This window comes from Anas acuta, chromosome 13 (assembly GCF_963932015.1).
Source record: "Anas acuta chromosome 13, bAnaAcu1.1, whole genome shotgun sequence".
Classification (NCBI taxonomy): domain Eukaryota; kingdom Metazoa; phylum Chordata; class Aves; order Anseriformes; family Anatidae; genus Anas; species Anas acuta.
In genome coordinates, this window is record NC_088991.1 from 11,783,505 (window position 1) to 11,806,965 (window position 23,461).

Consider the following 23,461-nt stretch of genomic DNA (forward strand, 5'->3'; position numbering starts at 1 on the left):
TTCAAAGGTTAAAAGCAGTCTGCCTGTCTCTGAGCCCGTCTCAGCTTTGTACACGGAGCTATGGCGTGTTGTGTTTTTATTGCTTGCCCCCTGTGAGCCGAGGGGGGTTACATGGTGCTCTGGGTCGGGGCTGCTCCTCCAGGGCTGCTGTCAAAGCCCTTGAGCGGCGCCGTGCTGCTGGGTGCCTCCAGCTCCTCGTCGTCCTCCTCTGACCAGCTCAGGCTGTCGTCAGAGTCCTCCTCCAGCTCCTCCGCGCTGGCAGCCGCCTTCTCCGGTTCCCCCTGGGAGCACGCCCTGCTCTGGGGGTGCTCCAGCCTGGCCCAGAGTCCCGGGCTGGCTTTGCAGAGCGTGATCTCCACCTTGGTAGGGACCATGCTCACAAAGCTCTTCTCCGTTGCGATGACCTGGAGAGAGGGCAGGGCACGTCAAAATGAGCAGGAGAGGGCCGGCAGCACGTGCTCATCCTTCCCACAATCAGTAGAGCCATGATGGGGGTGAATAGACGAGAGTCCTCCCCTCCTCAGGGCAGAGCAGGATGAGTCCCGGCATCCAGCTGAGCTTGGTGTTACACCTCAACAGCACGTTGGTGCTGGTGCTGGGCTCCATTACAGCCCTCTCCACATAGCTACAAGGCACAGGCTCCTCCACAGCCAGCAGCACGCTCTGCTGCAGGCGGGCACAGGCAGCACACAAGGGGAATAAAGGCAAGAAGGACGCATGCAAATTGCTGAGCCTCGCTGCTCCTCTGCAGCTGGCAAGTGGCTGAGGAATTGGACAGCGAGTCTTGCCCCTTGCACTGCTTCCAAAAGCGCGGGGACTGAGCCAGGTTCAGGGAGAGCCAAATCCAGAAGGCCAGCAGAGCCAGCAGCGACACCCAGCTCTGCTCTCAGTCAAAGATCAGCACAGCCACCACTAAGGCCCTCCTCACAACCCCTGTGATATTTCCTACGTAGCCAGTAGAGATGGGTATAAATGCTAGCATCTGGGTGACCTGGCTCCCAGGCAGCCCCAACAACAAGCCAGCATTGTGGCAATATTTAAAAGAGAGCAGCCAGGGTGCTTCAGGTAGAACAGAGCTGCCAGGACAGAGCCCAGGCAGTCCAGGCATGGCTCATGGGGGGTGCTACCCATACAGGATCGGTAGAGAAAAACATCATTTCCCCATCAGCATTTGCTGCTATAGAAAACAGGAGCTCTAAAGATAAACCAGTCCCCTCTGCTGTGACAGCTGTGATGGAGCTGTGTTCTCTGCAGGTCCTCAGGAGCTGGCAGTGAATAACACCGAGAGAGGGACTGTGAAATGGCTGTTTGTTCCACAGATACACCAGCCTGTTCTCGGGAAACAGCAGAATCCCATGGGCCACACTGTTTTTGCGTGATAATGCAATTAAAGACTCCCTCGTGCTGCATGCACAGGAAGGACTGTGCAGAACTTGTAGCAGCAACCGCTTTGCTGCTTTTTCAGAAGTCTGAGACTATAAAGGGAGTGATTTTCCTTACTGGGAGCCTGTACTTGGGGCTGAAAATACTTTTCTAGCAGCTTGGGCTGCTCTACAGTGTTGCAGCTCATTCCCGCACAGATTTCTGGAACAGGGAAATCAAAGTAAACAGGATCTTACCCCCCAGAGATCGAGTTCTGCCTGGAAAATCTTATTCCCTTCAAAGATGACGTGAACCTCAAGCTGAAAGATCAACAGAAAATTATCTTAGTGGGGCGGCACAGCACTTCCAGCGCTGTTCCCTGGACAGCGCAGCTGCCTTCCTGCCCTGTACCGCATCCCACGTCCCAGCTGCAGTGTAACTGCCGATCCCTCAGCAGCTGCCTCTCACCCCTTCCCCGTGCTGCAGCTCCACCTCTGCCACCAGCTGAAGGTCTGGAGGCCAACAAAGCCCCACACTGAGGCCAAAAGCCACTGAGGCAGCGAGGCTGGGCAGCTGCAGCCACAAAGCCACCGGGCTCTCAGCTCAGGAAGCGCCAACCCCAAACGGGGGTTGAAGAGCACCAGGAACCCAGCTGGCATGTGGCTCGTCGACACAGGGTGCCATGAAAGCCCCAGCCAGCTTGCTGGCCCCACTCACCACGGTGCGGTTGGCCTTCACGCTGCTGAGGGCGGGCAGGGGGTTCTTGGCATAGATTGTCACCACCACTTGGCTGCCGGTTTGGTGCCAGTCCTGTCGGCACGACACCGCCTTCTTGTCCTGCTGGGGAGAAAAACCCATCATGGTGTGGCGTCCCCCAAGATGTTTGTGCCAGAGGGTGCTCTTTGTGTGTCTGTCCTTCGCAGAGAGCAAACTAAGGACAGCATCAGCTGAGCGAGAGCAAACCCTGCATGTTGTTTTGGAGGGGAGGTGGTTTGTGTGAAGGTGGGCAGCCCCTGCCGGACTGCCCCATGCAGCACAGGACATCAGTGCTGTGCTCCAGGATGTGTTAAGAGCAGACATCCCCTTGTTCTAGGGTCACTCTGCTGTGCCCAGGCTCACACCAGGAGCAGGCACAAAGCCTTTGCATCACATCAGAGTTCATTCACTCTGCAGGGACAGCAGAAGATGCCCTCTCAAAGCAGCCTCCCTTACACCCCCTGCGTGTTTTCAGCCCAGGACAAAGAACATCCTGAGCTCCGAGAGGGCTGCTCAGGCAGTCTGGCAGTGCTGACTCAGAAGAACACGATGCACTTTCAGAGATATCCTGGGCTGTTTTCTTGTAACTTTCCCAGCTCCAGCCTGCTGCCAGCTAAGAGAAACCCTCTCACACACACAATCGTGAATTGGCATCTTCCCCTCGTGGCCCTGCCACAACAGCCAGTGCGGATGAGGTCTCTCCTGAGAAGCAGCTGCAGAGAGAAAGCTTCATGAAAACAACCTCAAGTCATTTGCAGACATCCGCCAAAACTTTTGGGGGATTTTTGCAGGGCTTTTCCTGTGCTCAACTGCCTGTTCCTGTGCGGCAGCCTGCAGCACCAGCCACACCAAGCTCCTGGAGCAGAAGGTAGAGGCAGCCCTCCTTCAGCTTCCCACTGCACCCGTGCCACAGGCGTGAGAGCTGCCAGGTTCTGTGAATGCAGAGGCAGAGTTTTAAAACAACAGATGGGTGAGGATTCAGCGTTCAAACCCTGATGCAATCATCTGCGAGCAATTATGAAAATTAGCAGAATTAAATATGGAAATCCGCGTTAATGCAGAGCAAGGGAAAGAGTAGCCTCGGGTGCCAGTTAAGGTTTTCCCGGAGGCACTTTGCTCAATCATCTCCCCGGGAGCTCCCTTACCGCCTTCCCCGTCCAGCAGTGCCGCCCCGTGCTGCAGCCCGGCTGCTCCAGGAAGGCACTGAAGTCGGTGGTCCTGACCCCACAGCAGCTCCAGTACTTCATCCTGTGGGGTGTGGGGCTTCCTGAGCGGGCAGCAGGACCCCAGCAAGGGCAGGACCCCACGGGACCGCTTCCAGCCCGCAGCGAGGTCAGTAAAGGGAGGTTCCTTACCCCTCGTGGAAGACAGGAACGCCAGGGTGGAAGGTACAAACCTCTGCGTTGCTCTCTGCACCCCGGTAGACCTGTGGGGAAAGAAGCAGAGGGGAGACTTGGCTGTGCCTCCAGCACGGCATGGCCAGGCACCCGTACGTCAGGGCCCATTCCCATCACAGTCACAGCATGCTGCCCGTTGTCACCCTTCCCTCAGGGTCCAGCATCGGAGAGGACTTTCTGGGGACAGCTGCTGGCCCTGCTCCCTGTTGGCAGCACCCAGCCATGGCAGGACACTGCTGCATGCCCCCAGCACCGCCCCGCCGAGCCCCTATCCCAGCACAGCACGGCAGCCTTGGGGCGAGGCAGAAAGCGTGCTGCACTGCAGGAGTGAGGAGCAGGCAGGAATTACTCCATTCCGTGCCCATTCTACCCAGGTGAACTGCAGGGCGGCGCAGAGCGTGCAGGGACGCCAGGTACTCACCGCCTTGCAGGCTGCATTCTTGCAGGTGGTGCCAGCTCTCACCTGCGCTGCCACCTCCCCTGCAAGGACAGCACAGCTTTGCTCGGAGACACACACCCTGCCTGTCCCCAGCCCTCCCACAGCCCCTGCTCCGGGCTCGCCAGGCCAGGCCAGGCCCTGCTGCCAGCTGCGGACTGAGAAGTACCTGTGCAGCTGCCCTCGGGCACCTTGTCGTGGGGGGACAGGCTCAGTTTCTCCAGTGCCTGCTCCAGAGACCTGGATACTTTAATTGGCAGCAGTTGTCGTGGCTCATCAGAGCTGGAAAACAACAGCAACAAAGGCTGAGATTTGTTTTTTTTGTTTGTTTGGTTTTGCAATTTAAGTGTCGCGGCTCCTTCCCCGGAGGCAGGCAGGGCAAGGCTCATGCACAAGCAGCAGCGTGGCCAGGCGGTGCCATCAGCTGAGCCTCTCTCACCTTGGTCTTTCCCGCTGCATCATCTCAGCTGATTTTGGTCCTTGGATGATGAATTCCGCCACTGGCTTGGCCTTCGCCTTGTCCGAGCTCTCCTCTTGGAGAGGCTCAGGGGGCTTCTCCTTGCTGTGGAACCCCTTTGTGCATCCCTGAGCAGCAGAGACGAGCCCGATGCCTGCTTTGCCCTTTCTAACCTGGAGGCTGCTTCAGCCCTGGTGAGCTCCCGTGACCCGGTGGCTCTGCATCCTGCAGGGCCGGGCTCCCACCCTACAGCAGCGCAGGGGCCGTGTCCACAGGGATTCCCACGTGCAGACCACCGGGGCCGTGTCGGGAAGGCCTCAGCTCTGTCCCACCCCAGCCTGGCAGCAGAGGGACAGCAAAGAGCCTCCCCACCTCCCCGGGCTGCTCAGACACCTCATGGCGCGGGGGGCATGAGCTGCACGGGGTCCCAGCCGCTTTGGTGAGTCTCTCACCTGAATGGAGAGGAACTCGGAGAAGTCCGTCGTGCGCTTCTTGCAGCAGGACCAGCCCTGGGCACCGGGAGAGGACGAGACGGTCGGGGTGGATGTCCCCACCGGGCACACGGTCCCACCCCGCGGCTGCGGCCCCTCTTACCTTCAGGGCATCATGGAAGATGGGGACGCCCGGGTGGTACAGGCAGGCATCTGAAGAGGGAAAAGCATTCGGAGCCTTTTGGGAAGGGCGATCCTGGCCGTGCACCCCCAGCTGCTCCCGAGCTGCCTGCTGGCAGCCGAGGCCGCAGACCAGGAGAGGATCGGGGGGCAGGAACCCCGCTTACCCTCGGTGTTGTGCTCGGGATCAAACCTCTGCCCGCAGCCCTTGTTGTAGCACAGCAACGCCATGGCTCAGGCGGACACGCGGCGTCCTTCACTCCAACAAAAACCCCGTCAATCTCATCCCCTGTGTTTCCCCGCAGTTCCCAGCACAGGCGCCGCGAGGTGACTTTGCCTGCCTTTGGGGGCAGCTGGAGGAGGCGGCTGGTAACCGGAGAGCTGGCCAAAGATGGACATGGCAGCTGGCGGGACCCGCGTTATCTCCAGAGGCATATTTCTGTCCTGCCCCATGCTCCGGCACACGCAGGCGCCCGGCGGAGGGGACACAAGCTGCGGGGTGCCCTGGGGTGGGCTGGTGCTTGTGCTCGGATCCGTGGAGCCACAGCTCCTGAGCAGCTGCTGGGAGAGCTCTCGATTTATTTATCATCCAGAGAAGTGGCTGAAAGTTTACTGCAAAGGGAAGGAAGAGACTTCGCAGGGTCCCAGGGCAAAATGTGCACATGGCACCAGCAGACCAGAGCAGGGAATGTGCCCAGACATCCCTGATCCCCACCAGGGCCTTGTGCAGCCCAGGGATGAAATCTGTCCCCAGCAGCTTTCCCTGCTTCCACCATCACCACAGAAGTGTGCAAAATGATACGAGGGCTTCCAGTGAGCAGGAGGGGTTTGCTGAAGCTCCCCGTTCTCATCCGAACACCCCGTGTTTTTCTTCCTACAGACGAGAAGCCCTCTTGAGATCAAAGATTTTACGTAGTTCCTACAAATATCTAAAACAAAAGTTTCTTTTTATTGTTCCTGTTTGCAGAGGCAGATGTTTCCTGGGTGTCTCTCTGACCTGTGGGATCACACTGCAGCCAGCGAGCACTTCTGCAGCGGAACCGGGTCTGAGAGAAGCCCACGAAGGGCAGGTCCTGTGGGCAGCAGCTGCCCTGGGAGGCAGCCCGGATGCCACTGCTGCTCCTCTCAGAGCAAACCCTCAACGCAAAGGTACAGCAGCCCCAAAGCCTGCCCTACCTGCGGTGCAATATCCCCAGGAAAGCTCTGCAGGAGTGCCAGCAGCCTGGCTTTGAGCTGATGCCACCCCTTAAAGAACTGCGTGCCCCAAGGCACGGTAACAGGCAGCAGTGTGAAGGGCGGCTGGAGAAGCAGGAGGGATCACAGGTCCCGGGGAGTCCGTCAGAGCCCTGTGACGGGTCTGCGTGGTGCTCTAGGGTTTCAGGTCTCCTCGTCCTTTCTGCAAGCCGTCAGCAAGGCTGCAGCTGTTGCCATCCTCGTGCCAGGAAGGGTTTGGAGCTCGGGTTACTTTGCAGAGGAAACGCCGAGGCGATGCGGAGGGTGCTGAGGCTCGGTTTGGAAGGACCTGCAGGTTTGAGGTCAGGGTTTCAGCCCTGGGGACAGGCACAGCACACCCAGGGCGCAACAGGGACAAGCCCTGTGCTAGGGCTGGCACTTTCTGAATGAGAGAAAGGAGGAGATGAGGTACTTGTAATAGGAAGGCCGTGGTGTGGGGCAGCACACCGATCACCCAGCGCCTGGTTGGGAGCTGTGGCTGCCAGCAGCCGTGGCCCCACGTGGCTGGGTCCAGCCCTGCCCCAGGGCAGAGCTCCAAGTAAAGCACAAGTCCCTGTCATGTGGGCTGGCTGTGGGCAGCACCTTTGGAACGGCGTGCAAGGAACGGCCAGCTGGGAATTACAAATAAAGCCTCTCTGCTTCATGTGCAGTCAATTTGGTCTAACAGAACAAAAAGATGATAGAAAAAATGGACCCAATCGCTCTCAAACGACTTCCACAGTTGTTTCTTGGGGAAAGCCCTGTTATCACCTTGGACCTTGGACCAAGGAGCACGGGGTGCAGCTGCAGACGAGGCCAGCACAGAGCTGGGCTTCCAGACCCCAAGCACTGAGCATGAAAGCAAATGTCACCTCTTGAGGCTGCCGTGTGCCAAGGACATGCAGGTCTGTGAACAAAGAGGAGCGAGAGGGCAGCTTGAGGAAGGAGGTGACTTCACCACAGGGACACCTACCTGTGCATGCAGGTGCTGATGGTGCTGAGGGGCTCCTCACACAGAGAGGCACAGCACTTCTCCATGGAGCAAGGAGGCTTTGCGTGTGTAATCCAGTCACAGCAATCCTGCAAAGCCTTTCAGCAAGGAGCCAGTCCAGAAGTCCTCTCCGAACACAGTTTCATTGTCTTCAGCTGGCACCCTCGTGAAAGCCTGCAGCCAGAATTAGCAGTGTGGGGTTTTACAGGTTTTCCTTTTGGGGGCGCCGCAGCCTAGAGGCACAGCCACCCCGAGCAGGTAGAGCAGTGGGCAGGCTGCACCGAGCGAGGGAGCGTCCCAAAGGCACAGCAAGGTAACAGTAAGACTGCTCATCAGTCCTGGTAGGGAACATCTGCCAGTCACGTTCCAGGTAAAAGCCCCAGGAACAGCCACATCCCCTCCACAAGGCAACAGAAGGGCTGATCAGCATTCTAGCCACCTTACTCGGCATTTTGCAGCGTGTAGTTACCTTAGCAAATTGACAGGTGAAAAACATCAAGCTCCTCACACTGTACCTACAGGTGTCGCAATCCCTCTGATAATCACCACTAAATACTGCCAGCTACTCATACAGATGATGCCAAACAGAAATAAAACAAGCAAAAGAAACAAGACCAGCAGCTGCAGTCTCTCTCCAATACAACTTACCAATCATGCCATTACAAGCTAATTATAAATATTCAATGAACAGCTGTAAACTAGTAAAAGCCTCCAGAATAACTACTTCATCTCTTTTATCAGGGTACCCACAGGCCAATTCATAATTTTTAAAAGCTCTGTTAACATCAGGCACCTGAAAATGTTTTCATCTTCCCTATTATTTCTCAGGTTTATAAGGCAGCTCCTTATGCTCCTACACGGTAACTTTCTCCCTCCTGAAGTCTCTTCCTAAGCTCCCCCTTTCTGCTCCCTCCTTCCCAGTCTCACCTCAAGCTTCAATACAAGAGTGTAAATCAGGACTCCTGTCCTTACAGATTCCCTCAGGTATTACATAAGATTAATTGTTATTGTCACCACTGACACTTTCAGTCCCTCAGCTTTCTGCCCCAGCGGAGTTCAGAACCCCACAGGAAGGTCTGCATCCTACTCAGAGGCAACTGCAACGCGGAGCAGAGACAGACAGCTTTGTACCAGGCAGATCAGACACAGATTGAACCCTATGCTCCCAGTGAGTCACAGACAAGTCTTCCACTTCGATTCTCTGCAACTGCAATGTAGACATAACCTAGGTGCATCAGGACTTCCTTTATTTTACTCTTAAATGCTGAAGTTCCCATTCCAAAAGCCATACAAAACTCATTCTGACAAGAACTGTTAGAAAATTTCCAGGGGTTACACCCTCTTTACAGAGCTATGCAAGAACAACTTTTACTCCAGAATCTGATGCTTGATTTACTTCAATACGTAGGTAAATATTTTAGTAAAAAAACAGAAGAGACAGCACACCAGATAAAAAAGGCTTAAAATCCACTTTAATAATAATGCATTCCTGTAACATTCCTCAGACAAACTCAAACTTGTTAGTGGGACAATTACAGCTTGTGTTCAAACAGTTTACACTAAATGAAAAATCTTGTAGTACTTCTACACAAAAGACAGGCAAGGTTAAGATTATACAAACATTTGTTTCAGTTAAATCTTCAGCATGAGATACAGTATCTTTGTCCAATAGATTGTACTTTACTACCAGTAAAAATAAACAGCGATACAACACATTATCAAAAAATTCATCCGAACAAGAGCCTTCCAGCCATTCCGGCTGCACATGACGGTCAACTACTTTAAAGAAACAGATGGTCCAGATAAAAAGAGTAACTACAAGTTAGGATAAAAAAAAAAAGAAAAAAATGAACATAAAATCTCCCCAATTCACTACATGATGGATCATTTGGAGCTATGTAAATTTACAGAATCATGGGAGCTGCAAAGTACCCAGATGCTGCCCTAGTTCTCCAGAGACTTCTTCCCTGTGCTCTTAAGCAAGGTACGCTACACTAAAATTAAAAAAATGCCAAGACAATTTTATCTCGTTTAGTCTCAGGGCTCCGGCTGCAAATAGGAAACCTGGAACGGTCAAGGCATTGAGGTCCTTGCCAGATTTTACCGTTACTGAACAACCACGGCAGCCTCCCAGAATTCATTTTCACATTGAAATTATAGGAATGCACCACATGAAATTTTCTAAAACCTTTACCAGTCAGACTGCACTCCCCTTTTCCTAGAGTGGCTTAACCAAAGCAGGCCCTAACGAACTAATTTGAACATCCACCCCCTGAGAAGAACCCTGTGTGGCCTGCCAAGATTCCTTTTCTCTTTGGGGCACGTGCAGGGGGCAGCTTAATCCTGTTAGTATCTGCGACGCTTGTTGGGGCCAAATTCCCCCCCTGGATTTCCTCTGTTGAAGGCAGGTGGGTTCCCACCCATCGCTCCGAGTCCTTCCATCGCGCTGCCCTGGCCGAAGCGATCTGCAGGCGGCGGTGGAGTCTTGTAACGAAGACGAGTGCAGAAGAGGCAGAAGGAAAAACAAGAACAAACAGCAGTTAAAAGCCATTTGAGTAGATTCGAATCCTGTCAGGATCCCACAATTACAGTTCACCTTGCTATAAACCCCCCATCCAACCAAAACCAATCCCAAAGCCCCCGAACCAGGCTGATAGGACTGTGGTTACAGTTAAGTATTGTAGGATAAAGCCTCTTTCCCCACATAACTTGGAGTCAAGCAAACTGGAAAACAGCTTATGTCATCTCCACAGTAGTGCCTTGCTGTGGAGCACATGAGAAATGCAGTCTGGGAAAGGAATTTCACGTTTCCACCATATTCCCCCACCCAAACTGAATGTAAACGAGGAGCAGCACACTCATAACACAGCAGTGTTAAAATCCAGGCGTATGCAACGCTACAATTCCAAGGTAAGTCTGAGATACTTGTCTTGTGCCTTGGTCATATCCTGTCACTTCCATTCCTTTGGCTTTCCCATCTCCCAGCTACAGCAGTGCTATTGCACAGCCTCTTCCTTCCAGCATGGAGATGAGATCAAAGGGTAATTCAGCTTGGAAGGTACCTTAGGAGATCCTTAGCTCAACCTCCTGCTCAAAGCTGAGTCAGCTGTGAGGCAGATACATGGCAGACATGTGCTTCCACAAAATACTGTGCAGCCACCGCATCTTCCTTCCCCCTCGACATCAGACTCATGGGTTCCATTCATTCTTCATCCACACATTTACAGTACTACATACTATTTACAGCATAATACAGCACTCTTTCCATCTTTTTCCCTTCCCAATAGATGAAGAACTCTAAGCAATTGTGAACTCTCCCTGTAGGACACATTACATCACATTAGGGAAGTCACTGCAGTCACTAACCAACTGGAGCAAACATGCAAAGCAAGTGCTACGTACATGAATAAAGAGCTGGAACACACTGAACTAGTAACACAAACTAAGCATCTAGCCAGGATAAAGAGTTTCCAAAAAAACTCTATGCATACATGTATATCTAGCCATTAAAGAAGCAGCTTACTGCTTTTTGGTCTAAGTGGTATTACTTCATCATCCTGATCTGAACTCCTTCCCCTTTCCATTCCTCTCTTCACCTTCTCCCCCATAAATTTCCTTGCGTAGTACACGTTCCTTGAACCACAGCTGCTCTACTGTCCCTACCAGTCAGGTAAAAAAGCTCAAAGCAAAATAAAACTGTTCGTTATGACAAAAAGACTTCCATGAAGCAGTCATGCCAGATTAAGAATTAGGAAGGTTTGCAGGAAAATTGCTCATTACACCAAGTACTAGGAAGTGCTGAAGATGAACTTTCAGGACAAACTTGAATATGACTGCTGCTGTTTCTGCAACTGATCCTGTATGAGATTTCATCCTCTGACAGATAGGATCAACATGCAAAGAAGCCATCACCTATTGTAAAGCTCTGCAGTGAAGCTGTAACTGTGCATCACCAAAGCTTGAATCCTTTAGAGGCATCCCTCTCCTGAGTTCAGCTACCAGATCATCCCCACACCCACAACATTTGCTTTACTAGACTTAATTTTACTTGCAAACTAAGGAAACTCCCAAACTGAAAGTTACAAGCAGCAGTCACCAACTTTCACAGCGATATTCATTTTCTATTCCTTCCATTACTTTCATGAAAACCGTAACAAACAGCAAGCAATTCAGTTCTTTCATGTTGACAAGTTACCTCTCACCACAGCAACTACATGCAGACCCTGAGCTCGCGGTTTCCACATTAGATGTGACACCTTCAACAACTCCTCCAGCAGTATGCAGTAGCACTCCATTTCACATTTATAACAAGCTAAAACACGCCACTACCATTCACCAACTAAATCACTAACGCAGCAACCATAATTCCTGTCTAAACGCCCTTGTGTTTCAATTTATCCCACTAGTAGCTCAATAACCTTTAAGTTAGAGAGTATTCTTAAAAGCATTTTTTCCTCCCAATCCCATGGAAGTTTAATAAATGGGCTTTTTGCAAGCTGGTCACAGCATGTTGAATAAAGTCTGTACAGCTACTACATGTTTTATGGCAACCTATTTCAGTTCACTACCAGTACCGGAATTAAATATATGAAGAAATTAATTTCTCATCTCACTATTACAGAAACAGAGACAAGTTCTGTGTTTTCTAAGCAAAAAACAAAAACACACAAGCCAACTTTAAAATCTTTTACGAAGGATTTCTAATAAACAGAACTTCTAGATTTCCATTACTTGTATTTGAAAATTAGATTTGTATTTAGAATTTTCCTTAGGGCTTTCTCTTTAGAATTCTTTGGTGACATATATTCAATGATGAGGATGCCTAAAAAGGTTTTGAGCTGTCTAAGGTCCATCAGGGTGGGGATGACTGTGGATGGATGGGGTGCAAAATTGAGGAACTGTCTGGTCATACAGCTTTGTAGATAGAATGTCAGCCTTGAGTTTTGCTGATCAAGCATTTAAACTTCCTTTGCCCTACAAGAAGAGTCACAGAGACCCTTTGCAGACAAAAGCTACTGTTTAAAATTCAATTAAATGTAAAAATTAAAAAAGGGAAATAAGCAAGCATAAACTTCACTGATTCTTTGTTATTTACTTCCTAAGCAAATCAGCTGAACTCATTTTTGCATACTTATTACCATATTCCTTTTAGCATAGAAGAGTATTGTTTTAAAAAACTAGTGATGGACGGAACATTCCTGAAAGCTTGGCTTTATGCCAGCAAGAACATAACATCTCCAGATACTCTCACTCAAAGCGCTTTCCAATATGCCATTTAAAAAACAACCATGTAGTATTGGTTGATTGCTAAGATCCTTCTAACAAAGGGTTTAGTATCTTCAAAGTAAAGAAAGAAGTATTAGACTTGGCTCAATTTCAAAAATACCAACTAACATTGAGGCAAGATTAACTTCACAGCAGGTCTAGGGTGACAAGACTCAACTTTAACAGTGTCCTCCTTTACACAGGAAACACCACAATCTACATTTGAAAGGTGTGCAGGAAAAGCAGATGGAGATACATTACCATTCCCATGGCTCCGTCAGGTATCATAGCTCCAGGACCAGCTGCAGGAGGTGCAGCAGCTGGGACGTTGGTACCACCCATAGCTCCTCTATTGTTCATGCCAATGGTACCTGGAAAAGAACCAGAAAAACCATGAACCAGAACCACAAAACACCACATAAGCTCCCTGTAGGATTATATCCCAGGACAGAGTTCTCATCTATTAACAATCAGTGCACTACCAGGTCAAGACAAACTGATCTCGCATTCCCCTATTATCTGAAACCTCGGCAGGTTCTAACGCTCACTGCCTTTGTTAAGCACTGAGCCTGATGGTCTTTTCACTCACTGTTGTGCATGTGGCCTCAAGCTCTAGGTCATGTAGCCAAAATATGGAGATCTAGTAACTGAGATTTCTTTCTGGAATCAAGGTCTAGTACCACATGTTGTACCAGCTTCCGTATCACTACAAACTTCTTAACCACATTATGGCTCTAACAGCAACTTCAACCATCTTCTGCTTACTGAACTTTCACGTACGTACAGCACTGCCTCATACCCATACGTTTCCTGTCATATGACAGCTTCCTGTCACTGAAATGGGAGAAAGTTACTATGACGGTTTCTAAATCAGGAGCTGATAAAATACAATAGCTCAAAAAAAAAAAAAAAGAAACAAAACACATGGATTTTGCAGAGGACACAAACGTGCACAGGAATTAAGAAGACTACAAAAAAATTCTTACCTCCCATACCCATCTGCCCCATTCGCATGTCTGGTGGCTCCCTCTGGAAAAGAGATGCTCATTTCAAATGATAAAGATCCAAGTATTTTGTAATGTAATTACACAAATTCATTGAGATCTGGGGTTTTATTACCGGATAGAATTACTGGGTAAATTTCAAAAGCAGATCTGAGCTACTGCTACTGCTATTAACTGCTGAACAAACAGCTCTTATTTAAAGCGTCTCATTCTGCAAGACAATATTCAACAGCGAAGCAATCCTGGTACAGCATCAAGCCACAAAGCTGTGTGTGCAGATTTTACCAAAGAGCAGCATAAAGTTATCCAATACCTGGATGGAAAGATCTGCTGAGCAGCAGTAACACATTGGAAAAAATTAGTTTTTATTACTTCCTCAGTGTAGCTAAGTAGCTTTTCCTGCTGAAAGGAATGCAAGCTTACACAACAAAACACGCAGCACTGGATCATTTCCAGACTTCCAGCTAGTGAACGTCAGGCACACACCACAGATCTCCCTTGCTGAAAAACTGGAAGCACCTCCTCACCAGTGAGGATACTGCTTTTCCAAGATGGGAACTGAACAGATGTCACTCGATTTCACCTGTAGTCTCAGTGCCACTATTTATCAGATGAAGGCACTATTACTTAGAGAACTCAGGAGTTCTGCTAGGTAATATTTGCATTTAGAGGTCAGTCACAGTTTTGATCTTTTGTCTTTACAGTTAGCTGTTTTGCTTAGTAGTCAATTTTTTGCTAAAATGCATAAGCAAGTGTCACCCAGTTGCACTGGCACTATTATAGCATCTCCATAGCATGAGGGCTGGTTCACAACAGAAAATTGCCGGGACTGAAAATGAACTGCAAACAGCTCATTACAGAGCTAGCATTACTGCTATTAAAAAGCAGGCTATCACACATTTTACATTTCAAAGAAATGCTTGACCAACACAGACTTTCAAGTATAAGCAAATTATTGTGCCTGCAGCAATGTCTCGAGCTAGGATTGTTCCACCTGAGGAAGACTAAGAACGACTGCAGGCTAGGGATATAGCTGGATACATGACCACAACAGGGCTCTGCAACAGGACTTCAGAAGAGTACGTCTTTGTTACTACTCTTAGAATATAATTAGTTAGCATATGTTCTTCTGAACAGCAAGACAGCCACCGAGGACAGCAGTGGGACAACAGTAACTGTGTTAATTTACATTTTCCATACAAAATGTTATTAAGACAGACAGGAGTCTATAACTGGCTGTAGAACGCATTGAACAGGTATGTAGAGTCCCTCAACCAACACATTAAGCATCCACTGGAAGCCCTGTGCTAGGGAAGAGAAAAAAAAATCTAACATCCATCTCCAGATGCAATGGAAAGGTAGGAATATTCATACCGCATCAGTGAAGTTCCCCTTGAAGCCTTCCTGCTGGCGTCTCATCATCTCTTCTTGTTGCCTTCTCATTTCCTCCTCACGGCGCCTGCGTTCTTCCTCTTGCCTGCAAAGAAGTGGCAAGGATGCTCAGCACAACACAAAGTGACCACTTGCACCAGAGCATTGTAGTGCTGCCTAGTGGGCTCTTGTTTTGGAAACCTACAACTTGGAAAGCATTTTTCTGCTGAGGTTGTGAAATATCAGGCACCTCATGATGAAAGCAAACATCTACGAGCAGGACATTTTCAACACTGAATTTTAAGGAGTTCATTATAGAACTCAGTCTGAGCACACCCACATACACAGCCGCTCTCAAGTACATGCTGACTACGTTATACTGTGTATAATGCATAGAAGCCAGACAGTTCTCAAGCTCCTCGTATTACAGAAGTAATCTGGAGATCTTCCTGGAGTTTCTCACAATGACCCTGAGACAAGGAAGAGCTGGAAGGGAGAGAGAAATCTCTGAGACTAAGTTACCTCTCAAAGGAGAAGCTAGAATGGGGTTTCCCAACCTGCAGCACTAAAGCTGCTGCACAGATCCTGACCTTTGTATCTGCCTCGGTCAAGGAGCTAAACTGAGACACAGAACTGTAAAAAAACAAATACTAGTCAGTGTCCTTCAACGTCAGCAGAAGAAACTCCTAACTCCTCCATCTTAAACCAAGCGTACACTCTCCCTATGAACAAAAAGGCCCAAAACAACAGCTACTTTTTAGGTAGCAATTAAATTGTCACCCTGAACAATAAGTGAACTGAAGAAGTGCTTTGTTCCATAACGTTATGGATTCACAGTTTCAGAACCTGCCACCTTACCTGATTTCCAACTGTTTACGTTTTTGTACTTCTTGGTTATGTAATTCTTCCATCCTCCTCAGTTCTTCCTGGCGTCTCATTAAATCTATATAAGATAACAGTTAAAAAAATAAAACAAAATCAACCTTGTCTCCTCTACCACCTCCCATCAGTTCCTGAATTAGAACCACAGCACAAAGGAAGAGTAAGACAATAGAACTTCCAGCAATACAGCAACATCTGTTTGGTTGTTGCTGCCACAGTTGGTTAAAAGTTATGCAGCTTTGCCATAGCCCAACCTTGGTGGGCTCTGGCCAGTCTGAGCTACCCACCCCGAGTGCTGAAGGGCCCTGTTCTGATTATCCTTGGTTGTTACCTTGCCGCATGAGCATAACTTGGTGCTCATGGCGAGCTGCTTCCATTTCCATTTCCAGCTTCTCTCGAGCTTCCTTGATGTTGCGGTCTACCTGCTCTTGCTGCTGCTTCTCCATTTCTATTAGAGCCTTCCAGCGCATGGCATATTCATACTCAAAGCTGCCAGGCTGTGCGAATCGAGGAGGCTGCTCACGCTCCCTGTCAAGCAAGGAAGACCTAGTGAATGCTTCAACAGAGCAAAGAGGATCTAAGAAAAATACAGTATGTGTGTAAATGCAATGGCAGAGCCTTCTGACAGTTGGAAAAACATTTCACTGCAATAAACAAATCACTAAGTACACTTTTTTGCACAAATAGTTGTGCCTGAGATACCGCTTTGTCTGTTCCTCAGGATGCACTCTACTGAAAGGAGAAACTTAAGACAGAAAACTGTGTCCTGTCCTCATACCCAGCAACAACACTGCGCTCCTAACACACCAAGATACTGGGCAAAAGACATTTAGAAATACTCTCAATAGAAACAGCTCCCGCTGCACAACTCACGAACAAGTTCACTCCAGAAACATACCCAGCCCAAACACGCACGCTTACCTCGCTGGTCTCTGCAGCCCCCGCAACCGGAGCATGCAACTGCTCCTAACGCAGCCCCCAGGCTCCTGAAGCTCTCATCCTCCCTGCTTCATTCAAAATTCATGACCTCACATGCTGTACTAATACCCAGTGCTCTAATCACATGGCAGCTGTTTACTGTGGGAAGTCCTCAAATACCATGGCCTTACACCTGGATATCTCTACGATGCCTCACTGCTGTTCACATCATTCGGACCGTTTTCACTGTGAGTTCGTCTGCTTCTTCCACAGACTGGCCCTAACACCTCGAGCACAGAATTTACATCTTTTGTTTCAGCTTCTCATCCCAGCAAGGGGAAAGCACACATTATCTCAAACTGCCACCAATTTTTATCCCAACAATAGAAGCAGACAAACACTTACAACAAAATACGTGGAACCTGCCAGCCTTACCCAGCAGAGTGGATCCAAACCCACTGCTTTCTTTCAGCTAACCAATTTCAAGGGAACAGTGTAAGCTATTCTTTTTCTGGAGTCAGGTCACGTATTCAGAAAAAAGGAGGACCTCTAGAAGCACTGATGAGCCACCCTCTTAGGGCTCAGGCACTAGCTGATACCCTGGAGCCCCCAGGCAGTCTCATCTTGTGTATTATGGCGGCCACATACTTGTGATATTGCTGGTTTTTGATGACCAGTTTCTCTGGTAGTCCCTCTTCATCATCATACTGATCCATGGGCTCCACAGTGACAGGCCGAGGGAATCTGTGAAATAAAAATGAGGTGCTTTGAGAATAATTCAGGAATGAGCTTGCAGTGTAGGAAAGCCTGTGTGCTATGTCTGAAGCTATGAAATATTGCTTTTAGCACTGCTCAAAGAAATTGAGTGCAGCCAGGGTTCTGAAGCAAAGTGAAAACAGTAATTACTTTTCACAGCGTTTTTTTTTCCACCCCCCTTTAGACTAGGAGCTGAACTGTTAATTGAAAATCTTGATCCAAACCAAAACTGTACTCAAAGAAGAATGCTTTCAGTTACTTGTTTAAATTAACAGCTTCACTGGAAACTTGACTTCCTGGAGTAGGCACAGCACAGTAGTACCAGAGTCTGTTTTTTTCACCCCTTTCCTCCCTTGCTTCATGAGCAACCACAGGCTGCACAAGCTCTTTTTACAACAGTCTAAAGTGAGGAGTAACACTGCTCTTCACTGGAGATCCCTGGCTGCATCACTTGTATTCTCTTGGTGAGACCACTGCTTCCTGTTACTGCCAGACAGCGGTGCTCTGCAAGTTCCTGGTGGGCCCTGCCTCAATTTCCCAAATAATCCTCTGGCACGCTTTGCAACACAGACGCTGAGCATGTGTGCTTCTGTGTGCAAAAGAGAACTACTTAGCAGAAGTGTCCCCATCTCTGCAACAAGTCTCCAGCACAGCACTGACACTGCTCACACCCTCAGTGCAAAGCAGCGTCACAATTCAGCTTTAGCTCCTTAATCCATTTGCCATAGCTGGGGAAGCGACAATCATGCCATGCCAAGGAGCAAGCAGTGCCCAAACTCCAACAGGAAGGCAGGATGTGAGAGCCTGAGGGTCCACAACACAGCTTTGCACTTTTGTGTGTTACTAATCGTCTCATTTTCCAATGTGACCCAGTCTATTTCAAGCAGTTTATCCATCTGCTACTGTCACAGACTAGGACAAAGCAGAACAGCTTCAATCAAAACCAAACCTTGGGTAGAAAAAAGCACCACACTGTTTTGCTGTCCCAGACAGCCAGAGAAAGAGTGAATGATGCCCCCAGGTGCTCTCAGTTATACACTGGTAGTGCTTAGCTTTGCATGCTCACTTTTCAAATGTTGTTTTCATGATTCTTTCAGGCTATATAGTTCTGAGTCAGCAAAAGGGCACAAAGTAAATAATCCCAAGAAACTAAAATAGCCCAAAAGCTCCCTACCAGCAACCCTATTGCAGAGCACTACACATTGCTGGCTACTCCCGAAGTCTCTCAGGCAGGAAAATAGCAATGAAAAAAAAAAAAAAAAAAGCTGCTTTTTGAACCTGAACGTGCTGTGTACTGCCATGCCATATGCAGCCTCTCCCCAAAAAGGAGCAGGGCGAGAAGCACAAAGCTTAAAAAAATTACTTTAATAATAAAACACTTCCTGAAATCGGGGCTATATTGCTAATTTCTAAATTCTAAGAGCATGCATACAAAATATACTTTAGTATTTTTCACTCAAAACAGACCATAAATGGTTCCCCTAGCTATTAAAGCAACAAGCCATGCTCTGTGGAAGCTATTTAGAATTAATCATTTGCTTGTGCATGTTCACATAATTATCCAGGAATACACTTTGTTGCCTTACGATATCCAAGCAAAGGGAGAACAAGCTTCTGAGGGAGAAAACCCCAAACAACCCAGTGCATCTGATCCGCTTCCCAAACACCTTGTGCCCCAGAGGGTGGATCAGCACTGCACTCAGCAGCACACCTCACCGAGTGTGGCCCCATCCCTAGACTCAGCGTGCACAATTAACGCCCTCGAGCTTTGTTTCCAGCCAATGGATGGGTCTCTGATACAGCTCCTATTTCTTAGAAGCTGCTTTAATTGCCCTAAGGCAGCTTTAGTGAGAAAGAGTTTACTGGACAGCCTTACACTGACCCCACCTGCAGCTTCCCAGAAGGAAGCTTTGAGTTTCAGCACAGACTCTCTCTTAGCCTCACTCCTGTTGGAAAGGAAGCTCGGTTCTCCCCGGGCAAAGCGCCTCCTGCCCTGCTACACCAAGAAATGTTGCTCACAAGCCAACGCCACCCACCAGCCTACACACAACAGCACAGCAATTCTCGCCCTCCACACTTACGTAGTCAGCAGGAAAGACCCATCACTACATCTATCCAGGGCTTTCCTAGCAGCAGGCTTCCCTGAGAACTCCACAATGCCTTTTCCAGAGGATCGTCCTCTGTCATCCACAATAACCACAGCCCTTTCCACCTGGCCAAACACTGAGAAGGCTTCCTCCAGGAGCTCATTGGACACAAACTGAGGCAGGTTCCTGACTGTCAGCGATGCGCTGTGGCATGCAAAACGCACTCTTAGCTGCTTCCCACGGAGAGGCATGTTGTCTAATTCCACCTTTGCAATCTCTGCCAGAGTGCGAGTTTCCTGAAGATAAAAAAAGTCATCATTAAAACTCTCAATGCAGCATGGAATCAGCTACGTACACAACAGAGTCACAAGTGTTATTTCCCCTGAACAAGTACTTCACAGAGAGGAACAAATGAACCTCCCACAGCGTGTTAAAAAATGCCCTGACCAACCACAGCTGTTCTCCATTACCAATGACTTTACCTGAATACACACACAGAAAGTTTGGAGGAGGAAAAATAAATGTATCGGACATAAGCCTAATCTGACAGCCAGTGAAAACTAAGCAAACAATGATCATTATCTATCAGATATATCAGTACATTAAGGCTACAGAACGAGTTGCTCTTTTTTCTTAAGAAAAAAAAAAAACAAAAAACATTAAAAACCTCATGCTCCAGCCACTGTTATTGGGGCTTTCAGAAATGTAGCACCTGAGCCAATAACGTCTGAGAACCACAGCACCATGCCAGTAACCACACCTCAGTGTGATCGCTTGGAGCTTCTCCCCTGCCACAAGAGCACTCATCACCCCAGCAGTACGGAGTGATTACCTACGGTCACAGAAATGTCTCGTTCACACCCTCCCAGGAGATGTCTACCTGGTCTGTAACAGCATCAGGTGCATGTTTTCCTTCTCTTTTCTCTCAGCTGATTCCAGAATGCCTTTACCAGGTATCTCACAAACCCTGCCACACGCTGCCCCAATTGACTTTCCTTCCTATACCAGGCTCTAGACAAATCACTTGTAGAAGCTGATCCGTGACTGTAATCCAGGTCACTTAAAATCAACAGTGGGCTTAATTACCTGAAGATACCTGAACATTTACTACTTCCAGTTAGCAGCACTCCTCTAGCATAGGTCACTGCCACAAAAACATGCCTAAGGTAGCAAGTCACTCACCAGCCTGATAAAGCCAAAGCCTTTGTCCTTGTGTATGAAGACTTCCCCTGCCTTGCCATACTTCTCAAACAACTTTCTCATCTCTTCCTCTGTAATGTCTGGGGGCAGATTCCCCACAAACAGGCGGCTTCTCTGAGTGAAGGTCTTTTCACCGGGTTTCCGGAAATTCTTCAGGTCAATAGTCAGGCCTTCATCTGAGGGGAATAAGGTACACAGCTGCTCTACAGTTGGGGGGATAAATTCTATTAGGTTTCATCACAGTGAACGCAGAGACATAGGACAATACAGGTAATACCACCCCTTCGCTTAGACCTCAAACCTCCCCAGCCATCTCTACAGTAACGAGGGGATTTTACTTCAGAATGGTCACTCGGGCTTCAGCTTTTGGGTAACTGCTCAAGATAACCAACCCACAATAAAATCTGTGATTGCAATACAAAATTTTGCTATTACAACCTGAATAAGAACAGGAAAGCTGCAGCTTGGCCAGCAATCAGATTTTTACTGAAGAAAAAAAAGTTTTAAAAAAATATGCAAAAAAGAGTTAATTTTGCCCAGACAAGTAACATTTTAATTGGCTGGTATTCTATGAGATGGGATTTGGGTTCTAGAGTCTTGGGTTCCAAATTGAAGAGAAGACTGGAATGGCAAAAAAAGAAAAGAAAAAAACTAAGAATAGCCACATAGGTAAGACCTCAAAAATAAAAAAATCTGTATTCAGTAAGTAATGCTACATCTAAACTAACAAACGGGACTTGTTACAGCAACCCCCTCAATCCCCCACATGCACAATTCACTTGAGCCCACGGTTTAGCTGAAGCCCAGCACGATCCGGAGATCCGGAAGCCCTGCTACAGGCGGACGGCTTTATGACCTCTTTACCTCCCTCCGTCCCCTTTTCTTAAAGGGACCCAAAACCTCCCTGCACAGCAAGCTGTAAAAAGCAATTCCGCTTTTTTTGTTTGTTTGTTTTGCTTCCGTCTTTTATTCCCTTTGCAGTTTTTCCTCTCTTCTATTTGACCCAAGCAGCAGATCCATTCCTATCCCATCTGCTGTGCACAGGCTCCACCTCAGGGCCACGTGTCTGCAGTAAACTCAAGCGGTTCGATTCAGACTACAAAGCAGGGTTCTAACCAGGAAGAGCTATTCATGCAATTGCAACTGTTAAGGACAAGCCTTTCGTGAGTACAAGCACACCTCCACAGCTAACTCTTAAAAAAAATTGGGCTGACAGCATATAGAAGGGTAGCGTAAGGACAGTAAGTGGTTTACTGCACACCGCTCAGTCACTTGGGTGAAGCGTTTGTCTTACAAACGACTCCAGGCTGTTACCACAAGTATTCGGGGGTCAATTGCAAGGCCTGCAAATACCCTAAGCGGGACTTAGGGCAGCGTTAACCAGCATCGCTGCTCCACCTTAAGCAGATCCCCTCAGAGGAGTCTGAAGTACAGCTTGTCACTCCGAGCTGATCCCTCGGAGAACACAACAATGCCGCTCCTGTGCTGCATTGTTCCCAACCTGACTGGAAACAAACTCCTTGGCCACCCTTTTCTGCGATCCCCCACGAACCTGTTTAGCAGGATCGCTTAATGAAAATACCCGTGAGTTTTACACCAGGCAAGCATCTGCATGTGGGCGCACTTAAACATGCAGCTGAGAGCGAAAACCACAGAGGAGCCACGCATAAGGAGCACAGCCAGAAGCGCATTTAGCTCAGGAAAAAGCCTTCCAGAGAGCCAGCAAAGCGTGCATGCAACTTTTCTCCTCTTTTGCTTTGAAAAGTCGGCAGCGGGACTTGGAAAACAAAAGGAAATAAAGCAGATTTTTAACACCAGCAGAGAACTTTCCCTCTGTCTGGGGGCGGGGGGGGCAGCGCCCTGCCTCCCTAGCCATGAACCATGCAGCTGGATCAGCCGCAACCCCAGGGGCCTTCACCCTGCGATCCCCCCTCCTGCCCCCGGAGCAGCAGAGCCGCGACCCGGGCCCGTGAGGAGCCGAGCGGCGCCCGGAGCCGCCCCCCCCCCCCCCCCCCGCGCCCCGCCCCGCACTCACTCTGGCTGTTGGCCTGCTGCCCGTTGGCGGGCCCGGCGGGCGGCGGGTGCGGCGGGTGCTGGTGCTGCTTCCGCGGCGCGTGGTTCTGCTTCTCCATGCCGAAGCCCTTGTTGCCCTGCATCTTCCCCACCTGCGGGGCACAACGCGAGGCTCAGCACAAGGGGGGAGGGTGTGGGGGGGGCAAGGCCCGGCCTCACCGGGACCCCCCCCCCCCCCCGCTCCCCCGCTCCCCCTCCGCCCGCCTCAGGGGCCGCGCGTGGCGGCGGGGCGGGGCCCGGCGGTGGCCGCTGAGGCGCGGGGCGGCCCCGAGGAGGCTCCGGGGCGGTCCCGGCCTCACCTGGCGGCGCCGGGGCGGCTCGCGGCCTGCTGGGCCCGCTGCAGCCCGGAGCCCAACGCGCGCGCGGCCGGAACTGGCGCACCCTACCCCGCTGCTCCCGCCGCCCGCCCGCCTATTGGCTGCCCCGCCGCGCTGCCCCGCGCTCCTATTGGCCGCTTTCCCCGTCACTCACCGGCCGGCCGCGGCGGGGCGGGCCGAGGCGGGCGTGCGGCCCTCTGCGCGGCGCCGATTGGCCGCGAGGCGGCGGCGGCCCCCCGCGCGCTCCGCCAATCAGCGCGGCGGGCATCAGGCTGCGTTGAGAGGCGAGCGAGGGGACAAAGGAGCCGAGCGAGCCGCCGGCGGCCGCCGCGCAGGCGCAGTGAGGGCCGGGCGCTGCGCATGCGC

The 23,461-nt window shown here is 49.8% G+C and overlaps 2 protein-coding genes across 5 annotated transcripts; both read right to left on the bottom strand.

Annotated features, from left to right (window-relative positions):
• Positions 1-5,392, bottom strand: ITGB1BP2 (integrin subunit beta 1 binding protein 2). The gene is made up of 11 exons (XM_068696814.1): positions 5,187-5,392; positions 5,003-5,052; positions 4,861-4,917; positions 4,391-4,536; positions 4,121-4,233; positions 3,937-3,995; positions 3,474-3,544; positions 3,264-3,366; positions 2,080-2,199; positions 1,620-1,682; positions 1-404 (listed from the first exon to the last, which is right to left on the bottom strand). The coding sequence occupies exons 1-11, from the start codon at positions 5,248-5,250 to the stop codon at positions 108-110; spliced, it is 1,143 nt and encodes a 380-aa protein (XP_068552915.1). The 5' UTR covers positions 5,251-5,392; the 3' UTR covers positions 1-107.
• A 3,282-nt stretch (positions 5,393-8,674) lies between these two features.
• On the bottom strand, positions 8,675-23,396 carry NONO (non-POU domain containing octamer binding). 4 transcript variants are annotated; one of them, XM_068697448.1, is made up of 11 exons: positions 23,250-23,396; positions 22,741-22,870; positions 20,688-20,908; positions 19,500-19,801; positions 17,311-17,406; positions 16,076-16,272; positions 15,721-15,805; positions 14,866-14,968; positions 13,474-13,516; positions 12,749-12,858; positions 8,675-9,706 (listed from the first exon to the last, which is right to left on the bottom strand). In XM_068697448.1, the coding sequence occupies exons 1-11, from the start codon at positions 23,361-23,363 to the stop codon at positions 9,569-9,571; spliced, it is 1,539 nt and encodes a 512-aa protein (XP_068553549.1). In that variant the 5' UTR covers positions 23,364-23,396; the 3' UTR covers positions 8,675-9,568. The 4 variants fall into 4 exon arrangements, with proteins under 4 accessions (XP_068553549.1, XP_068553550.1, XP_068553552.1 ...); XM_068697449.1 differs by having other exon boundaries at positions 20,688-20,881; positions 23,250-23,395; XM_068697451.1 differs by lacking the exon at positions 23,250-23,396 and adding an exon at positions 23,078-23,203 and having other exon boundaries at positions 20,688-20,881.
• Between the last annotated feature and the right edge of the window lie 65 nt (positions 23,397-23,461).